Source organism: Borostomias antarcticus (genome assembly GCF_949987555.1).
Source record: "Borostomias antarcticus genome assembly, chromosome: 5".
NCBI lineage: Eukaryota > Metazoa > Chordata > Actinopteri > Stomiiformes > Stomiidae > Borostomias > Borostomias antarcticus.
This window is the reverse complement of record NC_140238.1, coordinates 23,867,529-23,891,712: the sequence shown is the minus strand read 5'-3', so window position 1 is coordinate 23,891,712 and position 24,184 is coordinate 23,867,529. Positions and strand designations below refer to the sequence as shown.

At 46.2% G+C, this 24,184-nt stretch overlaps 2 protein-coding genes across 3 annotated transcripts in view; both read left to right on the top strand.

Moving 5' to 3' along the window:
* pdxdc1 (pyridoxal-dependent decarboxylase domain containing 1) overlaps nucleotides 1-7,024 on the top strand; it is a 25,507-nt gene extending 18,483 nt beyond the window's left edge. Inside the window, exons 22-23 of the mRNA XM_084438547.1 lie at nucleotides 4,164-4,262; nucleotides 4,361-7,024. Coding sequence (XP_084294673.1) covers nucleotides 4,164-4,262; nucleotides 4,361-4,677 — 416 coding nt within the window. The 3' untranslated portion in view covers nucleotides 4,678-7,024. The remainder of the gene's footprint in view (nucleotides 1-4,163; nucleotides 4,263-4,360) is intronic.
* A 708-nt stretch (nucleotides 7,025-7,732) lies between these two features.
* On the top strand, nucleotides 7,733-24,130 carry gspt1l (G1 to S phase transition 1, like). 2 transcript variants are annotated; one of them, XM_084438261.1, is made up of 14 exons: nucleotides 7,733-8,180; nucleotides 9,466-9,504; nucleotides 12,793-13,053; nucleotides 13,608-13,641; nucleotides 13,816-13,893; nucleotides 14,171-14,351; nucleotides 15,979-16,133; nucleotides 16,639-16,779; nucleotides 18,340-18,433; nucleotides 19,962-20,042; nucleotides 21,107-21,280; nucleotides 22,058-22,147; nucleotides 22,362-22,530; nucleotides 23,475-24,130. In XM_084438261.1, the coding sequence occupies exons 1-14, from the start codon at nucleotides 7,985-7,987 to the stop codon at nucleotides 23,525-23,527; spliced, it is 1,746 nt and encodes a 581-aa protein (XP_084294387.1). In that variant the 5' UTR covers nucleotides 7,733-7,984; the 3' UTR covers nucleotides 23,528-24,130. The 2 variants fall into 2 exon arrangements, with proteins under 2 accessions (XP_084294387.1, XP_084294386.1); XM_084438260.1 differs by having other exon boundaries at nucleotides 12,790-13,053.
* The last annotated feature ends 54 nt before the right edge of the window (nucleotides 24,131-24,184 follow it).

The window sequence follows — 24,184 nt, the reverse complement described above, 5'->3', positions numbered from 1 at the left end:
GGCTATCTATTTCTAAATAAAATAAATCAAATGTAGCCTAGGTAAATTACCAGATGTCGTTTTGAAGCCAAATTTTATTCAAACATTGGTTTACACAAAAAAACACATATAGAATAATGTAAAACTGCAAATAAAAATAAATCGAAATAAACAATAGGCCTACAGGTCTTTCTTTGGGGAGGAGGACTATGCTGTCAACTCAAGATGAGCTGGAGCGAGCGAAGACCCACTTCTGTGGTGGCGCGGGAAGGCCCAACGCTTCCCCAGACTGTAGGCTACCAGGTTCCAAATCGCTACCACTGTTTCAACTAATTTGTAACATTCAAAGCAATCACCTGATATTATAGAAATTATTAAATCAGTTGTGTAGTGTTCAGCTCAAATGAAACCATTTTGCAGTATCAATGCATTCATTTTTTTGCCTATAGGCCAGCCTACACCAGGCTGAACACTTTCAAATGTAGCCTACAATTCGTTTGGCTATTTTTTTTGCACAATAGGCCTATTATTTCGATTTATTTTTATTTGCACTGTTTATATACATTATTCGTGATTCATCAATGGAAAGCATGATTGAAAATATTGCTCGTGTTTCCTCCCTCACAGAAAAAGACTGTCTCATTCTCTGTCTCTCAGAGCGGGTCTCCTGGCGCGCGTGGCTATGTTGCGCAATACCTGCTTTGTGTTGCGCAATACCTGCTCCGAGAGCGAGTGAGACAGATATCTCTTCTGATATTTAGGAATAGCGGAATTAATAATGATTAAGTTGAGTCTTACAAGCCTAACATTTGGTAACGAACTATAGCAATACATGTGCTTCATTGTTTTTGATTTAGGTGATTGTTATCATTTTGCACATAATTATAACACATAGCCTACATTATGCTACAAATATAAATACCCTGCGACATCTGCTGACAGAAAAGAGCACTGCAGTCTAGACAAACGGCCGAAATGTAAACGTGATAAAAACGCTGATATCTAGGAAAAGTAATGAAAGGAGGGTCCTTGAATTTGATCGAGTGCAAACAATTATCATTTTGATTCACTTGTGTTCAAATTACCACCACTCGGTGCTTCTAGTGCCCTCAGTTAACACGTAAAGGCGTGTGCATGTTTTGAACGTTGGCACGGCACTTTTGACACGTCACTCCTAATATGTGCATCAAATACCTGACACCTAACACTACACCTTAAAGTTTGATCAAACGAATAAGCGTGCGTATAGACACACGTTTGTGTGGTTTGCTAATATTATAGTGTGACGTGTGGAACGTGCCATGCCAACGTAGGCATGTGACAGGCGAGTTGAAGAGCTTCACTCCCCGCCAGCAGGAGCTTTGGCCGCTGCTACCGCATCTCGGATAACCCGCTGAGTTCCTGGCTGCTATTTCACACTCGCCCTTGATCAATCCCAATACCGATCCATGGTAATAATGAATCAATCGTTCAGATCAGATTGGAAGTGCTGCATGCATGTTACAACATCATTGTTACCTTTATTAACATAACCATAGCCTACATTTATCTCTCTAACGTTAGGCTATCCATCTTACACCAGTCGGCCATTCGATAAATGGAAGCGGTGAACGCCAACGTTGACTGAAAACACCCAAACTCAGTGTATCGTTTCATCTTCATGCTACACATCAACTCCTTTACATTGTATGTGAATAAATTCCTGTTATTCTAAAAATATCCCATTTCTGTCCATTCCTGGAAAAGGCTAATAATTGCTGTCAATTTAAAAGCATTACAAATTAGACATTAAAAGCATTAAAACGAAATGTGAAACATTATATATATATATATATATATATATGTGTGTATGGAGCAATTGTTTTTAATGTCCGACTTTTGTCTGTGCAGTTCAGTAAATGTGCATCTGTCCTAATTTATTGTAGCCTATCTACTACACAACCTAGTTCAAATTTATGAATCTCCCGCGGAAGTCAGGAGGGTTGGCAAGTAGGCACTGCTCCCCAGTAAAATTGAATAATTGAGGGGTTACTTACAGTACAAAAAAGTACAGCATTTGTAGAACTCGGATGATACTACATAAATTGCCATGCAAAGCCAGAGACTGTTGCTTGTAGACGACAAGACTGCTGTAACCATTCAAATGTGGAGGCTACACTGCATTGAAGGTGGGTTGGCTTACTTGACACAGAACACAGAAAACGGACACCACAAAAAAGGGCTTAAAGCAGGTCCTAAACAACAGCAGGTCTGGTTGAGGTGTGAACTGGTCTCCTAAAAATGGCTTGAGCTGTGAGGATAAGAGGAGGCACACTGTTTCTGTTATTACATTTCAATAATAGAATATGACACACAAACCACATACATACACACATACACATACAAAGGCCCGTCTTGGTTTAAAGCCCACTCACCAACGTCAAGGTGCAAGCCTATCGAGTGGGAACACGAGACCAATCACGAACAGGACAAACTCAGACGGGACAACACAGCATACAAATAATCAAGGAATATGTATGTTGTCATGCTGTTTCACATTTCGTTTTAATGCTTTTAATGTCTAATTTGTAATGCTTTTAAAGCCCCCCCCCCCCCCGAAATTTGGTTTGGAAATGATCACGCCGCGGGAGATTCATAAATTTGAACTAGGTTGTGTAGTAGATAGGCTACAATAAATTAGGACAGATGCACATTTACTGAACAGCACAGACAAAAGTCGGACATTAAAAACAATTGCTCCATACACACACACATATATATATATATATATATATATATATATATATAATGTTTCACATTTCGTTTTAATGCTTTTAATGTCTAATTTGTAATGCTTTTAATGCCCCCCCCCCCGCAATTTGGTTTGGAAATGCTCCCTATTTCTGAGGTCCCAAGGTTGGTGAGTATGGCAAGCTATAAGCTATTAATACAAGCATACCGCTCAAAAAGGGCTTAATACATACAACAAACTGATCAGGCTTATCATTTTTAATGAAAATGACCACAAGACAATCTCCTGTGCATAGTTGAAATGGTAGTGGGATACGGTGATAAACTGGAGTGATCATTTGACAGCAATTATTAGCCTTTTCCAGGAATGGACAGAAATGGGATATTTTTAGAATAACAGGAATTTATTCACATACAATGTAAAGGAGTTGATGTGTAGCATGAAGATGAAACGATACACTGAGTTTGGGTGTTTTCAGTCAACGTTGGCATTGACCGCTTCCAGCTATCGAATGGCCGACTGGTGTAAGATGGATAGCCTAACGTTAGAGAGATAAATGTAGGCTATGGTTATGTTAATAAAGCTAACAATGATGTTGTAACATGCATGCAGCACTGCCGATCTGATCTGAACGATTGATTCATTATTACCATGGATCGGTATTGGGATTGATCAAGGGCGAGTGTGAAATAGCAGCCAGGAACTCAGCGGGTTATCCGAGATGCGGTAGCAGCGGCCAAAGCTCCTGCTGGCGGGGAGTGAAGCTCTTCAACTGGCCGGTCACTGGCTCCCTGGAGGAATTTAGCCTGGCTGCAATAACGTTATCGCGAACGGAATGAATACCATCTACTAGCAAACGAAACATGTTCAGTTATATTTAACCTGTTAAAACTAAGATGCCTGGATGAAAAAATAATTTCTCCAATTGATATATTTGACAAAAACAGGTTAATATGCAAGCCGGTTTTCATTGCTAAATCAAAGCGGGGAGAGCCGAGAGAGCCGGGAACGTGCGTCTACATTTCAGATAAATGTGAACTTTTTCGTGGACGCGCGTCGGCCAGAGAAGCTCAACTGCGCAAGTCAAAAGTCACCGGAAGGCCAGAAAAGCACAACTGCGCAAGTCAAAAGTCACCGGAAATAGTCAAATGACTACAAATTTGCCAAGATGGCGCGGTTCAATAGGCCTTCATTGTTGATAGCGGCCAGTGAATGGAGTGGCTGTATCCAGTTCTATTAATACATCCATGGTATATGCACGCCTATTAATCAGCTCGCCAAAGTACCTTTATACACGCAATGCAGGCGACGAAAGCACTGAGTGTTTGTTATGCTGGCACGAATCACACCCCATAGCGTGCGCGCGTGCGTGTGTGCGTGCGTGTGTGTATGTGCGTGTATGTGCGTGTGTGTGTGTGTTTCTAACCTTCTGTGTCTGACCCCCCCCCCCCAGGGTCGCTGGACTCCACAGAGCCCACCTACTCCATGAAGGCCCAGACCGACAGACTGGCCCCCCCGGACACGCCCACCTCCTCTGCCAGGAGACTACCAGGTCAGGCCGGACGGGAGACGCAGCACTGTGTTCATTTAACACCTCCACCTGTATCTCCACTGACTCCTCCTCTCAACCCACTACATCTCCTCCTATAGGCCAGAGGCTGTTCCGCCGCCTGGGAGCGGGCTCTGACTCCCACAGCGAGACCAGCTCCGTGGGACATGCCGAGGAGCCGGCCAGGGACGGGGCGGCCACGCCCACGCCCGTACCCACGCCCTCCCCGACTCCGCCGCTCCTCGCACCTGAGGGGGCGGTCCCTGGGGACCCCGAGGTACCGCCGGAGGCCCCCCGGGAGCAGGCTGGGACTGCGGACGCGCACCAGGAGGCTGAGAAGAGGGCGGAGGAGGAGGAGGAGGAGGAGAGATGGCCAGAGGGACGGGAGGCAGACGAGTCAGAGGAGACGCGCAGATAGAAGAGAGAGAGAGAGCTTTCAGGACAGACCCGGAAGTGGTACTAGCCCAGAAGGTCACGGGCCCCATTCTATTCTGAAATCTACAATAGACAACTTACCTGTTTCCTTTCTTCCGTCCTCTGGTGGGAAAGGGAGATTGACATGGCAGCGACCTCCCTTAGTCCATTAAATGGCTAGATTATAACTAACATCATATTCATTTCTGTCAGCTTATTATTATTCCCGTGTTGTTTCAGACGTGTGAGGGTACGGTCAGGGACAGAGGTGAGGGGGTGTGGTTCCGTCCTTGGACAGTGGGGTTCTTCACACCGCAACCCAATCACTCCGCTAGGTCGTTAATAATGAAGCAGGGGTGACGTTCTGACACCTTCCAGCATGCTAGGACCTGGCCTAGACAACACTAGTATCTGGGCTAGACAGCACTAGGACCTGGGCTAGACAACACTAGGACCTGGGCTAGACAGCACTAGTACCTGGACTAGACAGCACTAGGACCTGGGATAGACAGCACTAGGACCTGGGCTAGACAGCACTAGGACCTGGGCTAGACAACACTAGGACCTGGGATAGACAGCACTAGGACCTGGGCTAGACAACACTAGGACCTGGGCTAGACAGCACTAGGACCTGGGATAGACAGCACTAGGACCTGGGCTAGACAGCACTAGGACCTGGGCTAGACAGCACTAGGACCTGGGATAGACAGCCCTAGGACCTGGGCTAGACAACACTAGGACCTGGGCTAGACAACACTAGGACCTGGGCTAGACAACACTAGGACCTGGGATAGACAGCACTAGGACCTGGCCTAGAGAACACAGGCCTAGTAAAATGGCCGATAGGGAAGTTGTGGGGTGAAAGGTGAAGGTTGGCCCGAGGATCGTAACCTCCTCTTCCCCTGTCACCCAAGTCACGGACTAGAAAATGAAGCATCTATTATGCAAGTAATGTAACTATGAACTAAACACTGGAAAAATAATATTGATTGTATCTACTGTAAATACTGTACACACGCACCCCCTATATTTTTATCCAGTCAGTCACCATTTGATCATTCGCCTCCATCTCTTTAGAGAGATAGGACTACAACAGGGGGAAATCTAACTGTGCACTACCCCAAAATATTCCTTCACCGCAGAGGAATGGGAAACACCACCGACCTGTTAATGTTTGCACATCCTTCTGGGCCTAGTTACTGTAATATGTACTGTTTTAATGTTGATATGACTTTATGTTGTCAGATATAGAAACTGGAGCAGAAGTGGCCTTATGTCCACTAGCAGAGACTTCCTCAGCAAACACACTGGGAAAACATGCTTTCTTTGCAAAAAAAAAAAAGATACTTTGATGTGCTGTATGACGAGATGTTTACTATGTGATATATGGTAGCTATGGCTCTCTGAATGAAGGCAGGATTTGTTTGAAAGGAAACTGCTTCCATCTTATTGCACTTGTTCTGTAGAATATGACTCTACTACCTTATTTAAGTTTTCATATGGTGTATGTCTTAATTTAATCAAAATCTTTTTCTAATGATTAATTTATTTGTACTGTGTAATCACAACAAATCATTACCTTGTGTTGCAATAACTTCATTGATGAGGAATTACTGCATGACACTCATCTCCTTTTCCGTCCACATTCTGACATTTTTTTAAGCATATTTTAATGCATTCAGTTGTATACGTTTTTCTTCCAAAGGGAAAGGTTATATCTCTTGAGCAATCAGCTGTTGTACCAAGCTGTACTACCATATGATCTATAACAAAACTGACTTCATGTCAGAAACACTGTGCCATTGACAGTTTAATATCCAAAGCAGAACAAGGAGGAGGATCTGCTTTTCTCAGTATCTTAACTACTGAGCATGTGCACTTGGAAAAATATTTCCACACCTTGAGGTGGATGAAGTTTTATTCTGCAGCCTAATGTTCTTCTGTTGAAATGTTGGATATCCATATTGTGTGAGGCATGTCAGGATTATACCATATTTTATTGAGTGGATTTTTTTTTTCATTATCTAATGTGATAAATGTATACACAAATGTTTTTATTGTTTAGTCTCTTTTTGTAAAAGCTAATTCTGGTGCAATAATTAATTTAGATTCTTCCATATGGTAAATCATTTATACTACTTACTATTTAACATAGTATGTTCCTAATCTGGGAATGTTATTTTTTGAAACACCACTAATTTAGTTTAGGCGCAATGTAGGTTAATAGAGTACACCAACAGTGCTACCCACATGACGACAGTGGTTGAAGTACCAGTCAAGCCACACTGAAATTTGATGTCAGTCTCTTTTTTGAATTGCAAGCGGTGGAAAGAGAGGTTGATGTATTGGAATCCAATCACATTTATTAAAACATGAGATGAATCACTTGTTTTGTGTATTATCATTGCAGACTCGCCTGTAGAATTCTGTTTTCAGTAATTCCCTACAGACACTTATTTTATTATAGGTCCACTGTATATGGTTCTGAAATGTCTTCATCACAACACAATGTCTCCCCCTTGTGGAAGGCAATAGTCACTGCCGCACCATAGTCTCAGCACTTAAGTCAAGTTGTGTTTTATTTAACTGATATGTACATGACAACTACAGTAACCTTACTTTGATAACCACTGCGTGGTTTACATACGTGTTTTTAAAACTGGCCTGTCTGTAAAGAAGAATGGACATCATAGCTTCTGCTTTCAGTGCTCTGAAGATGTCATGAATGCTAATATTTTAGTTACATTCGGACCTTTTATACATGCGTAATAGAAACATCTAGGACTATTTACCCTTCGTTTACATCATATAACTCATGAAATGGGATTCAACCCGGGACAGATGAATTGATTAACTTCTCTTTCAACGGATACAAAAATGTTGAATGTGCGGTTAGTAAAATAAAAAGGCAAGGAAATCTGACGCAAAACGGTGTTCTTTACGTGTATGTAAATGTAGTTTTCTTCATGCCCCGGGTCAATTATTTCTAAGGACAGCGACGTCCGAATGGCACAACATCTCCCAGCGTGCACCTGGCTGTCGCTCCCATCGGTTGGGGAGAGTCAGCAGCACACGAGGACTCGCTGGGAGTGCTGAGTCGAACCTCTCTTTCTCTTAGCTGTCTCTTAACCGTGAGAAACCGGCTGTTTTATTCCAAGTAAATCGGGCACATATTAGACATTAGAGGGGGGAGTTTTATCCGTTTTAGGGGTGACCTCGACGTCGGGTTAGGGGCAGACAGCAACGTAGATCACCCAACTGCGTAACGCAAGTCTTCACCATAGTTGTGAAAATTTAGCAAAAGACCCACGATGGACCCGAGAGACACTGCCCCTGATTCCTGGGAGCAGGAGGACGATGTGGAGGCCCTCACGGTCGACGGACAACTTGAAGCCGCATTGAAAGCCCTCAACGTGAACGCCAAACCGTTTGTCCCCAACGTGAACGCCGCCGAATTCGTCCCGGCCTTCTTTGTGAAAGGGCCCTCGGAAAATCCTGATTCCGGTGGTAAGTTCGTACTCACGTTTGCTTTTTAGCTAGCCTAGCACTAGCGGTTAGCTGGCTAGCTCGGTGTCTGGCTAGGTTAGCGGTTAGCTAGCTCGGTGTCTGGCTAGGTTAGCGGTTAGCTAGCTTGGTGTCTGGCTAGCTAGCACTAGGTGAGGCTCAGTAGACACGCGTGCATACATTTTGAAGCCGCTCAAACCGGAGGTATGCTGCCTCCAGCTAACGTTCAAACCAGACTTCTAACCTAATGGCTTACCGTTACCGGTGACTGGCTATCACAACCAGAAGCGTTGCTAGCCAACGTCGTATCGGGCTAGGGTTTCCTTAGCGTGTCATTAAGATGTTTCATGTTAGCTGAGCTAGGTAGAGTAGCTAGCCGGTGAAATGGCTAGCTAGCTACTAACGCTAGCCTACTACTGCTAGCTAGCTACTCTCTACCGGACTGCGCCTGGTTGTCAGCTGTGTGTGAAGTCAGGACTTGCATCATGTGACAATAGTTGTAGACTAAAGCCATCGTTAGCTAGCCAAGTTAGCTGTGCGTTAGACAAAATTCAGCATGGATGTAACGTTAACGCTAGCCTAACTAATCTAGTGTTAACAGGTAACTTGTTAGCTAGCTAAGTTGTGAGAAGTTACACATATGCTTGATGTGGCCGACGTAGCTAACATTGCTAGCAAAGTCGAGCTAGCTACTATGTATATGTTCGTATGGTCACTTAAGCGTATTTCGATTCACCTACCGATCGTCGTCATTGTTGGAATATTCGTCACGAACCAACGTAAATGTTAATAGATGGTCAATTTAACTCGTCTAAATACGGCAGCTACCCTGCTAGTCAACACATCTGAAGTTGTCGAAGAACAAGTGCCATTTTTGTGTGACGTGGTGTTAACGTAGGCACAACAAGCTAAGCACATAAATGTCACTGGAAGTGTGATTTGCATGCCTTAGTACTAGCAAAACACTCAGGAAATCTGACACAACACCCATGTACCCATGGTTGAATCTGCAAGGCCAAAACCCATGGCCTCAGTTTAGCCTTGTGTCTGTGGAAATGATCTGACACAGCTTCTACTTCAGCTGCTTCAGGATAAACGTAAGAGTTGTCTTGACGTGAAGTTCGCTAAACATCACCTCCCGAACTGTATTTCACTCATTCAAAAGGCCAGGGAGAGAAGTGACCCTACCATAGTTGTAGTGTGTTCAGTTCAATGTGTTTGGTCTCTCCAGTGACCTTGGCTTTCAGGGTTGAAAAACAATTCTGAGATCATTTTCTCCCTGTTACAGCTGAAACAGTTGCCAACATGGAGGACTCAGAAACCACTGGTATGTATAGCCTGCCACCTATGTGTGTGTGTTTGTGTGTGTGTGTGTGTGTGTGTGTGTATATGTATCTGACATGATGACTAGGTGTGCAGTGTGGAGCTGCCTTTGTGTATTGTCCTCCAAATAGGTGGCCCATCCCTCCATAGACTCTGGAACAAAAACTAGTAATTACTGCCATGTCATCAAGTAGAAAATAATTGAACTGCTTGAATGCTGCTTTTTCCCTTCTCCTTTCACTGTATTTACACTGAAGAAGCTTACGTTTTGGCATGATAGTTGCTGCTGTTAGAACTCCTGTCAGTTTCTTTGTAAAGCACCCTGTTGTGGAAGGGCTTTGTACCGCCCTTGTTGTGTTTGCTGAGTGTCTCCCTTCTCTACCAGGATTGACTATCGACGTCATGGATATTTGTTCCATACGGTCAACATCAGTCCTCTGACGCAGTATGCGGTTTTTGCTAGACTTCCTCTGCCCTGTCTCTCATTCTTTCATGTGAACTTTCCATCTCTCTTTTCACTGCTTGTGATAAGTACAAACAAGTCTGGCGTCAAGCCAGCAGTGAACGATCTCTACCATATCCTAAACAGTTAATCTGCCTCTACCCATAGCAAATCATGTCTAGTGAGGTAACGTGATGTCTGATTAGATGAGGTTTACCAGCATCTCCCAGGAAAGGTGTCACACAAACACAGAACTTCTGGGCACAGCTGAAGAAAATGGATCTGAGTATTAGTTCTACCTTTAAATTGACGGTGGGGGGGGGGGGGGATAGTTACGGATAGAGTGAGACATGTTGGAAAATAGTTGTGTGTGTGTGATGACATGATTGTTGTGTGTGATGACATGAAGTGTATTGTTGCCAATACTTAAGATCTTTGAGCATTAAACGTATATGAATAGTCTATCTGATGAACAGAAAAGGCAATCATCAGATAGAAATTCATCTTAATATCATCTTACCGATTTTCCTGTTACTGTAAAATGGTGACTTCAGCTGTCTGACCATCATGGACATAATGTTTCATTTACATTAAATGTGCAAGATTGTGGAAAAAGCCTTGAAGCCCGGCCAGATACACCGGCCTGAGGCATCGTCATGGATCTGTCTTCCCTCCAGCCTGTATTCATTCCACAACGCAGACTCCAACTGGCTCCATGTTTGAATGATTACTCCAGCTCTGCTAGCATCATCTGTGATCACAACTCGTCAGCCATTTTCTACACAACACATCTATTAATTATACTTAGACTCAGAAGTCAGTCTGTAAACACCGCGCTCAACTAGATACAGGACATTTTTCCAGATTTCGTTGCTAAAAGTGGGAGGAAACAATTTGAGAGATTGGGGGAAAAAAAACCTGCAGTGCAGAACCAACCCAACATCTTTAGGGCAGTGCTGCCTCATGGGACAGGTACATGCAGAGGGTCTTTTTATTTCAAAGTTTTGATTCTCCAGTTTGTTTTTCTAGGGAAGAAGAGAGAGCGATGACATCATTTCCTGTAAGACGGGTCTTTCACCCTATTGGGGGATGTAGGCAGTGGCTCTGATTGGTAGCGTCGGTTTTCGTCGCTGTTATAGCAACGATTTTTTATGGCGATGTCTCCAGACTTTAATTACATTTACATTTCATTAGTCATTTAGACACTTTTATCCAAAGTTACTTAGAATAATTGCATTTAATGTAGTTGGTGTACTACTACTCACCAGAACTGTATCTACTTTCTAAACAAGTTACTAAGAGCATAATGTAGTGCTGAAGGGAAAATGCAAGAGTAGCAAACTAAAATACAACAGGTGCTGCTTACTATAACTACTAGTAACCTATTACAGTAATGGCCAATTCCAGAAGAGTCAGAAGCTCCAAATCACTTCAAGAAGTTAAATGCAGTCCCCTTCGGAGGCGCAGATCTCCCAGGTCTGTTATCACTGAATTATACATAATATATCATCACACATAAACATCTAGCCTCGGTTCAGAAACAGAACTTGTTTTCGTTTTATTGCCATGCAGTTTTTCAACATACTAGGAATTTGCTTTTGGTCGTGGTGCATAACATGGAGACAACATTGGACAAGGTGCAGGGATGAGACAGGACAGTGCAAAGAGCAAGTACAAAATGCTAGTGTAAAAAAGGATAAGCTAAGAAAAAACTATACAAAAGTAGTGCAGTCCGTGTATATACAGTGAGTGTGCAGAGTGTAATGTGTATGCAAGTGTGTTTATATGGTGTGTGTAATGTGAGTGTGTGTAATGTGTGTATACGGTGTGTGTAATGTGAGTGTGTATATGGTGTGTGTGAGTGTGTGTATACGGTGTGTGTAATGTGTATGTGAGTGTGTATATGGTGTGTGTAATATGTATGTGAGTGTGTGTATATGGTGTGTGTATGTGTATGTGTGTGTGTCATGTGTATGTGAGTGTGTGTATATGGTGTGTGTAATGTGTATGTGTGTGTGTATATGGTGTGTGTAATGTGTGTGTATAGGGTGTGTGTAATGTGTATGTGAGTGTGTACGGTGTGTCTAATGTGTATGTGAGTGTGTGTATATGGTGTGTGTAATGTGTATGTGAGTGTGTATACGGTGTGTGTAATGTGTATGTGAGTGTGTGTATACGGTGTGTGCAGCGTGATGTGTGTGTGGTGCGTCCTATACAGTACATTCAGTGGTCGTGTGCAAGTGTTTATAGACGGTGTCTCTCAAATGTGGCGAGGTCTGTGGGGAGGGGGGAGGGGCTTGTTGAAGAGACTGATGGCGGTGGGGAAGAAGCTGCCATGGTGGCCTGCAGACTTGGTCCTGATGGACTGCAGCTTCCTGCCGGAGGAGAGGCATGAATAGATTCTGGCCAGATAGTTTAATAGTTTTGCATCAAGCATTCTAAGAACTCTCAGGGGCAGTATGGTGCTCAGGAGGTAAAGTGGCTGGCTGGGGATTGCAAGGTCCCTGTTTCAATCCCAGCTCCTGGCATTGTGCCGAAGTGTCCTTGAGCAAAACACCGAACCCCCAAAATGTGCAGCACAGTGGCACAGTACCCAGTACTGTTGCCTCTCAGCAAGAAGGTCTCTGGCCTTTCTGTGTGGTGTTTTGCATGTTCTTCCTGTGTTCGCAAGGGTTTCCGCCCAAAGCGCCCGATATGAAAAACATGCAGAATGCCCCTCCCCGTGCTATAATTTTAGATAGGATGACGGTAACCATGGTTTCATGCCAACTGAAAAGCCTAGTATAGGTTTAGGTCTATGTTGCAAACTGTGGGCCTCATTAATCCTCCGTGCTGTTTGTCCCTCAGTAGCCCCGGTGGAGAACGGCGACGCCGAGATGACCACAGAGGAGACGTGGGACCAGAAAGGGGCGGAGCCCAACGAGGCGGAGCCGGGAGGCGGGCCGGATGGAGACAGGGGTCCGGTGGCGGTGGAGGAGGAGGAGGAGGAGGAGGAGGTGCAGCAGGAGATCCTGATGGAGGAGGAAGACGTGCCGTTGCCAAAGGTTGTTCTACCCCAACCGGACGCGCCCAAGAAGGAGCACGTCAACGTGGTGTTCATCGGCCACGTAGGTCAGTGGCCCCGCCCATTTCACTTTCCACACCCACAGAGTTTAAAGCTCGAGGACACGCCCTCCTGGTCTGGTCCTGGTTGGGTTTCTCATAGGTTAGTGTAGAGGTAAGGTGCATTATGGGTAGTTATTTGTTCTCTGAGGGGTTCCTCCGGAGCACTAGTTGAAGTGCATGCGTGACGAGTACTACTGAGATCACCTGATGTCTCTTGTATTTAGAGACTACTCAGGAAGCTGTCGACCTGATCGCTAGTTAACCGGAGAGCGTTGTTGGATATTTTTTCTTGTGTTTAAAACCTTATCAGGCATGATGGCATGTTTACTGTGTACTTGTTTTCACAGCTTCTATCCAGTGTAGTTTGCAGAAGCGCAAAGCATTTTTAAATGGTCCTATGAGTGCGTTTTTTTTAGGAGATTGTTTATATGCTGAATATGTATATAATGAATGTTTCATTACACTGAAATAAAGCTGAACGGAAAAAAAGGTCACTACACAGATGGTGGAATCAATTTATCTGCTTTCGCTGCTCACCCACTTATCTTTCTGTCCTCCAGATGCTGGCAAATCTACCATTGGAGGACAGATCATGTGAGTAGCAGTGCTCTGTACTCTTCCTTCTGCCTGTGTTTGTCATACGTCTAGTCCAACAGGTCTTGTAACACCTGTTGCATTTCACACACACACACACACCCTCCCTCATTCTTTCTCTCCCCGTCTCTCCCTCATTCTGTCTCCGTCATGTCTTCCCCTCCCCCCTGGCAGGTACCTAACGGGCATGGTGGAGAAGAGAACCCTGGAGAAGTATGAGCGAGAAGCCAAGGAGAAGAACAGGGAAACCTGGTGAGTTGTGCCCCCCCGCCGTCTGCTCACACATGTTCCTAAGGGCCTGGAAGATGGCCCTGATAGTTGAGAGAAAGACTGAAACATGGCATCAACCAGTCGGCCTGTTTGAAATCGAATCCATGTTGTTGTGAATTGTCGTGTAACTTGCACTCAAATATGACATGATCGTCTTTCTTTCAAGGATATCTGTGAGCATTACTAACATGGGTACTGTGAGCTCTGGAGCCGTGTTGTGCGGTGAGGAGAAGGTGTGATCGCTCCTGTCCTCTGTCAGGTACCTGTCCTGGGCGCTGGACACCAACCAGGAGGAGAGAGACAAGGGGAAGACGGTGGAGGTGGGCCGGGCGTACTTCGAGACGGAGAAAAAGCACTTTACCATTCTGGATGCCCCAGGCCACAAAAGCTTTGTGCCTAACATGATCGGGGGAGCGTCGCAGGCCGACCTAGCCGTGCTGGTGAGTGGGACTGGAACCTCCGTCATTGGTTGACCCGGACTGAGCTTGCTTCTTCACAACTGTTCGAGTTTGAGCTTTGTCACAGATCATTGTGATTGATTTCTTCCTTTTTTGTGAACTGTAGAGGGTGCTGATGTGTTGGGATGGTTTTTACCCAAGTCTCGTCTTTGTTTTGACTTGGGGACCGGTCAAAATGTATGGCATGGGGTCACTGGAGGAAAACAGGGGAGGGTCATGCTTTTTTAATTTTAGTCCAAGGAAGGGTTACCGTTTTTAAAATTTAGTCCAGATGAGGATCATACAAATTTAATCGATAAATAAAATGGTTTCTTCAGCCTTTCGGACTTCAGCAAGCTGTTTTGTACGACCCGGTGTAGGCTGTGGTTTCTCTGGCTCTGCGGTGATGACAGGGTAGAGGTAGACGGAGCAACTGGGTGTAGAACAGACGGACACAGACTTGCGGCTAGTTTGTTATCCTAGTAGGCTGGATAAGTGCAGTGCATTTCGCTGTTGCTGGTCATTCACTGATTTGAACCTGTGCTGCCTGGAAATCAGAAGAGCTGAGAGGAATCAATCAAGTGTTGGAGAGAAGTTGCTGCTGCCTCACGCTGTGTGGATAACTCAGTTTTAACTTTGCGTTCAAGTTGCTTTCTTATTTTGATTAACACCATATTGAACATGGCCTATTTGGTGGGGGGGGGGGCTTTTTTTTTTATCACTCGAGATTCAAAGAAAAAAGTTTGTCAGAGAGAGGGTCATGCTTTTTTATTTCCAAGTAGGCTACTCTTAAAGGAGTAGTAAAGGGAAAATGCATGTTTAGCCCTGTTTTAAGGTTACTTATGATCATATACAATGGTTCAGATCAAAATGTAAGACAAGAAGCTCACCGAGGGTGTAATTGGTGTCTGTTGGTGTTCTGACATCAAATTCACCGCAAAGTATGAATCCTGTAGGGTTTTATTGATCGTTTTATGAAATCCATTGACTTGTATTGAAGCGACCGTTGTAGATGTGTAGATCAATCCGCAGAGGGGATTCAGGAAGCGGAACTACTTACGGTAGCTATTGTTATTGTTTATGTTGCTAGGCTACCTAGTTTGCGGAGGTTTACACACGTATGTGCTGCGACTAAATAGTTCTATGCTAAATATTTTAAAAAGCCTTTCCAGATGAACTAGAATCTTACTTTATGGCGAATTATATGTCAGAACGCCAACTAACACCTAGGTGAGTTTCTTGTCTTTGAAATCGAGTTTAACATGTTTTGAATGATTTTTCAAGATGCCCACCCACATCCATTGTATGACCAAAACGGTGGTAGAGCAATTATCAACTTTCTCAAATGCTAGCATTGTCAACGTTTTGATCTGAACCATTGTATATGATCACAAGTAACCTTAAAACAGGGCTAAACATGAATTTTCCCTTTACTACTCCTTTAAGTCCTCCAGTGACCCCCTCCTATAAATTTCGAACAGTCCCTTAAGAGATGAATCAGATATAAAGGTTGGAACTCCTTCCTTTTCCCCCACCATGTGTAACAGTAGCAACAAGCTAGTTATGTGGCACCACGGAGCGTAGCTGCCTTTCTGGGTCAAAACCTTCACCACACCTCGTTCCTCCCTAGGTCATCTCCGCCAGGAAAGGAGAGTTTGAGACGGGCTTCGAGAAGGGCGGGCAGACGCGAGAGCACGCCATGCTGGCCAAAACCGCAGGCGTCAAGCACCTGATCGTCCTGGTCAACAAGATGGACGACCCCACGGTCAACTGGAGTCTGGAGAGGTGGGTGGTCAGGAAGAGCGAGCAGTGTAAAGCTGCGTTCACACGGCAGATTTTGCGTTCGCGCGTTGCTTTTCATTGTCGGCTGTGGGGCAGCGCACTCTGAGCCTTTCGCCGCGCTGCTCTGCCGAAGCGAGGAGTCTTGCGTTTTTATCGGCGCTGAAAAGTTGAACATATTTGAACTTTCCCGCAGAGCACGGAGGAAGCACCCCTATGATTGTTTTGTTAGCAGTAGCTTCAACCAGGAACAATGCGGTGCGCCTCGCGTTCTTAGCAGCGTGCAAAATCTGCCGCGCGAACGCATCCCAAGGCCTGAGGGAGCAGCGTCTGTTCACATGTGGGTCAGACAGTGTGACCGCGAGGAGGCGGAGGAGTTCGCCTTGCTCCGTGAGCATAAAAGCTGAGAATAGAGACAAGTGGATAATCTTATGTCACACCGTTCACCATACTGTACCGCCCGTATCCCAGCTCCGCAGTTCCATCGCCTTCCTCTGTCTCATGTCCTCAGGTACGAAGAATGTAAGGAGAAACTAGTGCCATTTTTGAAGAAGGTTGGTTTCAACCCCAAGAAAGACATTCACTTCATGCCCTGCTCCGGGCTCACAGGAGCCAACCTCAAGGAGCCCCTAGAGCTGTGCACCTGGTATACGTGAGTATCGCTCTACTCCTCAGGCATGACGTACATTCAACACACACACAGCCACTAAATACATGACATGCATACAACACACACACAACCACTAAATACATGACGTACACACAACACACACACAACCACTAAATACATGACGTACACACAACACACACACAACCACTAAATACATGACGTACATACAACACACACACAACCACTAAATACATGACGTACATACAACACACACACAACCACTAAATACGTGACGTACACACAACACACACACAACCACTAAATACGTGACGTACATACAACACACACACAACCACTAAATACATGACGTACATACAACACACACAACCACTAAATACATGACGTACATACAACACACACACAACCACTAAATACATGACGTACATACAACACACACACAACCACTAAATACATGACGTACATGCAACACACACACACAACCACTAAACACATGACGTACATACCACACACACGCAACCACTAAACACATGACGTACATACAACACACACACAACCACTAAATACATGACGTACATACAACACACACACAACCACTAAATACATGACGTACATACAACACACACACAACCACTAAATACATGATGTACACACAACACACACAACCACTAAATACATGACGTACATACAACACACACACAACCACTAAATACATGACGTACATACAACACACAACCACTAAATACATGATGTACACACAACACACAACCACTAAATACATGACGTACATACAACACACACACAACCACTAAATACATGACGTACATACAACACACACACAACCACTAAATACATGACGTACACACAACACACACACAACCACTAAATACATGACGTACATACAACACACACACAACCACTAAATACATGACGTACATACAACACACAACCACTAAATACATGACGTACACACAACACACACACAACCACTAAATACATGACGTACATACAACACACACACAACCACTAAATACATGACGTACATACAACACACACACAACCACTAAATACATGACGTACATACAACACTCACACAACCACTAAATACATGACGTACATGCAACACACACACAACCACTAAATACATGATGTACATGCAACACACACACAACCACTAAATACATGATGTACACACAACACACAACCACTAAATACATGACGTACATACAACACACACACAACCACTAAATACATGACATACATACAACACGCACACAACCAGTAAATACATGACGTACATACAACATGCACACAACCAGTAAATACATGACATGCATACAACATACACACAACCACTATGTACAACCATAAACCATGCTTACTCCATTGTTCATATGGAAATCTTGAAAAGCAGCAACTCTCAGAATTCTCACTCCAGCGATGTACAATACACCCTAGTGCTTGAAATAAAACCCAGCACTCTGAGTGTTACTGCAAGCCGAGTGTTTTTTAGCACCTACAAAGAGATGTCATGAGAGAGCACTTCTGAATCCATTTTTCACCCACTTCATGTGTTTGTTGCAGAGGGTTACCATTCATTCCACACCTGGACAGTTTGCCAAACTTCACCAGATCGAGTGACGGCCCTGTTAGGTTACCCATCGTAGACAAATACAAGGTGAGGACCACACAACATCAAGACTCACACCCAGAGACTGACCACACAACACTCACACCCAGAGACTGACCACACAACTCACACCCAGACTGACCACACAACACTCACACCCAGAGACTGACCACAGAACACTCACACCCAGAGACTGACCACACAACACTCACACCCAGACTGACCACACAACACTCATACCCAGACTGACCACAGAACACTCACACCCAGACTGACCACACAACACTCACACCCAGAGACTGACCACAGAACACTCACACCCAGACTGACCACAGAACACTCACACCCAGACTGACCACACAACACTCACACCCAGACTGACCACAGAACACTCACACCCAGACTGACAACACAACGCTCACACCCAGACTGACCACACAACTCACACCCAGAGACTGACCACACAACTCACACCCAGAGACTGACCACACAACACTCACACCCAGACTGACCACAGAACACTCACACCCAGAGACTGACCACACAACACTCACACCCAGAGACTGACCACACAACTCACACCCAGAGACTGACCACACAACTCACACCCAGAGACTGACCACAGAACACTCACACCCAGACTGACCACACAACACACACCCAGACTGACCACACAACACTCACACCCAGACTGACCACAGAACACTCACACCCAGAGACGGACCACACAACACTCACACCCAGACTGACCACAGAACACTCACACCCAGACTGACCACACAACACTTACACCCAGACTGACCACACAACACTCACACCCAGACTGACCACACAACACTCACACCCAGAGACTGACCACACAACTCACACCCAGAGACTGACCACAGAACACTCACACCCAGACTGACCACACAACACTCACACCGAGACTGACCACAGAACACTCACACCCAGAGACTGACCACACAACTCACACCCAGAGACTGACCACACAACACTCACACCCAGAGACTGACCACACAACACTCACACCCAGAGACTGACCACACAACTCACACCCAGGGACTGACCACACAACACTCACACCCAGAGACTGACCACACAACACTCACACCCAGAGACTGACCACACAACTCACACCCAGAGACTGACCACACAACTCACACCCAGAGACTGACCACACGAACACTCACACCCAGACTGACCACAGAACACTCACACCCAGAGACTGACTACACAACAACAACACTCACACCCAGAGGCTGACCACACAACAACAAGACTCACACCCAGAGACTGACTACACAACAAGACTCACACCCAGAGACTGACTAACTGCGTTGTGCATTCACTTGACAGTGTAACTGAACCCTTACCTAGGCTGAGTGTGTGAATTGGCAAGTCTTCCAGTGGTTGTCAGCTGACCAGAAGGAGGTCTGGTATGACGGTGTAAAGTCAATCATTCTGTGCATCGGGCGGTTATTCCAGAATATGCCGTGTCATCTAAACACAGGTGTGGTGGCGACATTCCAGTTTGTTCTGAATTGTAACTGACTGAGGTCTCTGCTCTGTGCAGGACATGGGCACCGTGATCCTGGGCAAACTGGAGTCTGGCTGCATCAGCAAAGCACAGCAGCTCGTCATGATGCCAAACAGGGTAAGGGATTCCTCATCCAGGCCTCTTATTCAAGTTAGCGCTGATCACAGCAGTCCAGATCTGAGTCACGTCTGAGAGTTTGCCTGCTGCATGGGAGGAGACGGGCCAAACCACGTCTGTAGCTGTTGGTTTTGAGAGGACTGTTAGAGGGGCAGTGTTGAGGGAGTGAAGTAGTCTGGTAAACCAGACTCGTCGCGAAAATAAATTGAGGTTTTTACGATAGAGTTTGGACTTTCAGCCGCCCAGAACAATTTGAGTGGACGGGAGTACTTGCCTTGACAGACGAACTCCTTCAGCCAATCAGCGTAACAAAATACAGACCAAACGTTTGCCAAATCCAGTCGGAAGAATGGCAAAACTGTCTTTTCCGCTGATAAACTCTGCTAGTGCATACTCTTGTTCTTCTCTTGTAATTTCTGCAATAGTCTGACTCAACTGATGTAGGTTTTGGCAATAAACCTCATCATTCGTTGTCACACTGCCCAATCAGTGGCGAGACTGGCGAAGCAAATTAATCTGATTCGGGCCGAATCAGATTCGATCCAGACTATTTAGCAAGAGCACCGTCGCTGCGTCCGGGACTGGCTCCGCCCAAGACGACTGTGATTGGTTTAAAGGAATACTGCGTTTTTTTCCCCCCTATTGCAGAATGGTAATATGTCCAGCCAGACCTGTCTCCGGCGCTGGCACAGCGTAAACGAAGTGTGGAGATAGGTCTGGCTATGCGAGACTATTTTTGCAATAACTTCACTTATGGCTGTTTATTCTGCTAACGTTAACGTTACCGCTCATTGCTTCAGGAGCTGCCATTACTGTTCTACTACTAGCGGACTCCTGTATTTCGTGTCATCTACAGGAACCAATCAGGGACTGGGGGAGGGGCAATAATGCAGTATCCTAATTGACGCCCCATTTTCTGGGAAAACTCATCGCTCTGAGCAGCTGAAAGTCCAGATTCTATCGTGAAAATGTCAATACCAGTCTAGAAGTGAAGGGCCTTGAAAGTGTTCATGGACATTAAAGACCCTTTGTCTTAGTTTCCTGTGTAAACTCCCCCCCCCCAGCACACGGTGGAGGTGCTGAGCCTGCTGTCGGACGACGTGGAGACGGAGGACGCCGACCCCGGGGAGAACCTGAAGCTGCGGCTGAAGGGCATCGAGGAGGAGGAGATCCTGCCCGGCTTCATCCTCTGCAACGCTGAGAACCTCTGTCACTCCGGGCGCACCTTCGACGCCCAGGTCAGTCACCACACACACACACACACATCTCACCTTCGACGCCAGGTCAGTCACCACACACACACACACACACATCTCACCTTCGACGCCAGGTCAGTCACCACACACACACACGCACACACATCTCACCTTCGACGCCCAGGTCAGTCACCACACACACACACACACACACACATCTCACCTTCGACGCCCAGGTCAGTCACCACACACACACACACACACACATCTCACCTTCGACGCCCAGGTCAGTCACCACACACACACACACACACACACATCTCACCTTCGACGCCCAGGTCAGTCACCACACACACACACACACACACATCTCACCTTCGACGCCCAGGTCAGTCACCACACACACACACACACACACATCTCACCTTTGACGCCCAGGTCAGTCACCACACACACACACACACACCTCACCTTTGACGCCCAGGTCAGTCACCACACACACACACACCTCACCTTCGACGCCCAGGTCAGTCAACACACACACACACACACAGACATACACCTACCTCACCTTTGACGCCCAGGTCAGTCAGTCACCACACACCTCACCTTCAACACCCAGGTCAGTCACCACACACACACACACACACACACCTACCTCACCTTTGACGCCCAGGTCAGTCAGTCACCACACACCTCACCTTCAACACCCAGGTCAGTAGGTCACACACACTTGTATAATTTCCTAGGCTGTCAGATCGCTGGGTATTGGATTTGATGGTTGGAGCTTCCTCCATGTGGTTTCTGTTTGTCTCTCAGATTGTCATCATCGAACACAAGTCCATCATCTGCCCGGGTTACAACGCAGTCCTTCACATCCACACCTGCATCGAGGAAGTGCAAATTACGGTAACGCCGCCTGCCACTCCCATTCAGGCCATAACCTGAGAAGACAGGATTCATTCTCTTGGTTTAAAAGTACAATAAATCCTAAAGTGGAAGCACATTTAACTGAAAACTGTCTACCCAGTGCCAATTGAAGCATCTAAATGGTGTTTAACGTGTCCTACCACCAGTTGGTTGTGGTTGTGTGTGTTAACGCGTCGGTCTGCTCTCTCCTCAGGCCTTAATCTGTCTGGTGGACAAGAAGACGGGGGAGAAGAGTAAGACGAGACCGCGCTTCGTCAAACAGGACCAAGTGTGCATCGCCCGTCTGCGCACCGCAGGGACCATCTGCCTGGAAACCTTCAAAGACTTCCCCCAGATGGGACGGTTCACCCTACGGGACGAAGGTACCAGGACCACACCCGGGGTGGGGGAGAGACCAGCACCACACCTGGGCTGGGGGAGAGACCAGCACCACACCTGGGCTGGGGGAGAGACCAGCACCACACCTGGGCTGGGGGAGAGACCAGCACCACACCTGGGCTGGGATAGAAACCAGCACCACCCCTGGGCTGGGGGAGAGACCAGCACCACACCTGGGCTGGGGGAGAGACCAGCACCACACCTGGGCTGGGGGAGAGACCAGCACCACACCTGGGCTGGGGGAGAGACCAGCACCACACCTGGGCTGGGGGAGAGACCAGCACCACACCTGGGCTGGGGGAGAGAGACTGACAGGCTGGGGGAGAGACCAGGAGGCTGGGGGAGAGACTGACAGGCTGGGGGAGAGACTGACAGGCTGGGGTAGAGACCAGGAGGCTGGGGGAGAGACTGACAGGCTGGGGGAGAGACCAGGAGGCTGGGGGAGAGACCAGGAGGCTGGGGGAGAGACCAGGAGGCTGGGGGAGAGACTGACAGGCTGGGGGAGAGACTGACAGGCTGGGGTAGAGACCAGGAGGCTGGGGGAGAGACTGACAGGCTGGGGGAGAGACCAGGAGGCTGGGGGAGAGACCAGGAGGCTGGGGGAGAGACTGACAGGCTGGGGGAGAGACTGACAGGCTGGGGGAGAGACCAGGAGGCTGGGGGAGAGGGGGGTGGTTATCTGCATGTGCCTATAGAAGTTGGGGTAAGCCCAGAGAGAGAGGTGATATCCAACCTCAAAGGGGGAGGTTGTAACTGAGCGATGTTGACACCAACCTTCCAACCGATAAAAATGTTTTGAATGTTGGGACTTTTTTTTTGTGGGAAAACGATATTTGTTCTAGATCCCACGTGATCCAGTTTTACCCATGAGATGGTTTCGCTCTGAATTTCAAATCCACTAATGTGTTTGTGTGTCGTCCTCTGGCAGGTAAGACCATTGCCATCGGTAAGGTGCTGAAGCTGGTTCCTGAGAGGGACTGAGGCGGTTGCATGGGAGTCGCGGAGCGGTCTGGCCAGACGAAGGGGGGCGGGGCTCGCCTACACAGCAGCGGCGTTGTCGGCGGCAACGGCACCTCTCGCCCCTCCTCTTCCACTCTGCCTGCCGAAGATCAGCTTAAAAAACTTCTGTGAAAAAGAAACCTGTTTTTAAGCAAAAGAAAACCAAGATCAAGTCCACACGAGTCAGCTTTCTCATATTGAGAGCTCAGCTATGCCATGTTTGGGTTAGGCCCCCCCCACCGAGACTCTGGTCTACTCATGATTCTAAAAACACACATTCTTTTTTTTCTCTTCCAATTTTTTGTTTCTTTTTTGTTTTGTTATTTTGTTTTCTGTTTTTGCTTTCATCGATGGAAATGAATAATGGAGGCAGTTATATCTGTAAACAGATGTGGACCAGTAATTGCTTACAAAAAAACGATTTACAAAAGAACAATGAAAAATGTTTGAGAGAAATAAACCAATTGAAACCAAGCCATTGATATATTGGTTGTACGTGTCTCCTATTGCTTTCACCCCCACTTTTTGGTTTCTCATGGCGTTCTGGCCGTGTGCTGAAGCGTGGTCACATGTTATTAAACCAACTATGACAATAAAATATTAAATTGGGGAAAAAGTTGTGCATAAGCTTTCATGCAT

Bases quoted from the DNA above. Each gene is read 5' to 3' on its own strand.
- gspt1l (XM_084438260.1), top strand. From the start codon at position 7,985: ATGGACCCGAGAGACACTGCCCCTGATTCCTGGGAGCAGGAGGACGAT. The intron at 13,054-13,607 runs GTCAGTGGCCCC...TCTGTCCTCCAG, and splicing joins GGTGTTCATCGGCCACGTAG to ATGCTGGCAAATCTACCATT. The intron at 13,642-13,815 runs GTGAGTAGCAGT...CCCCCCTGGCAG, and splicing joins ACCATTGGAGGACAGATCAT to GTACCTAACGGGCATGGTGG.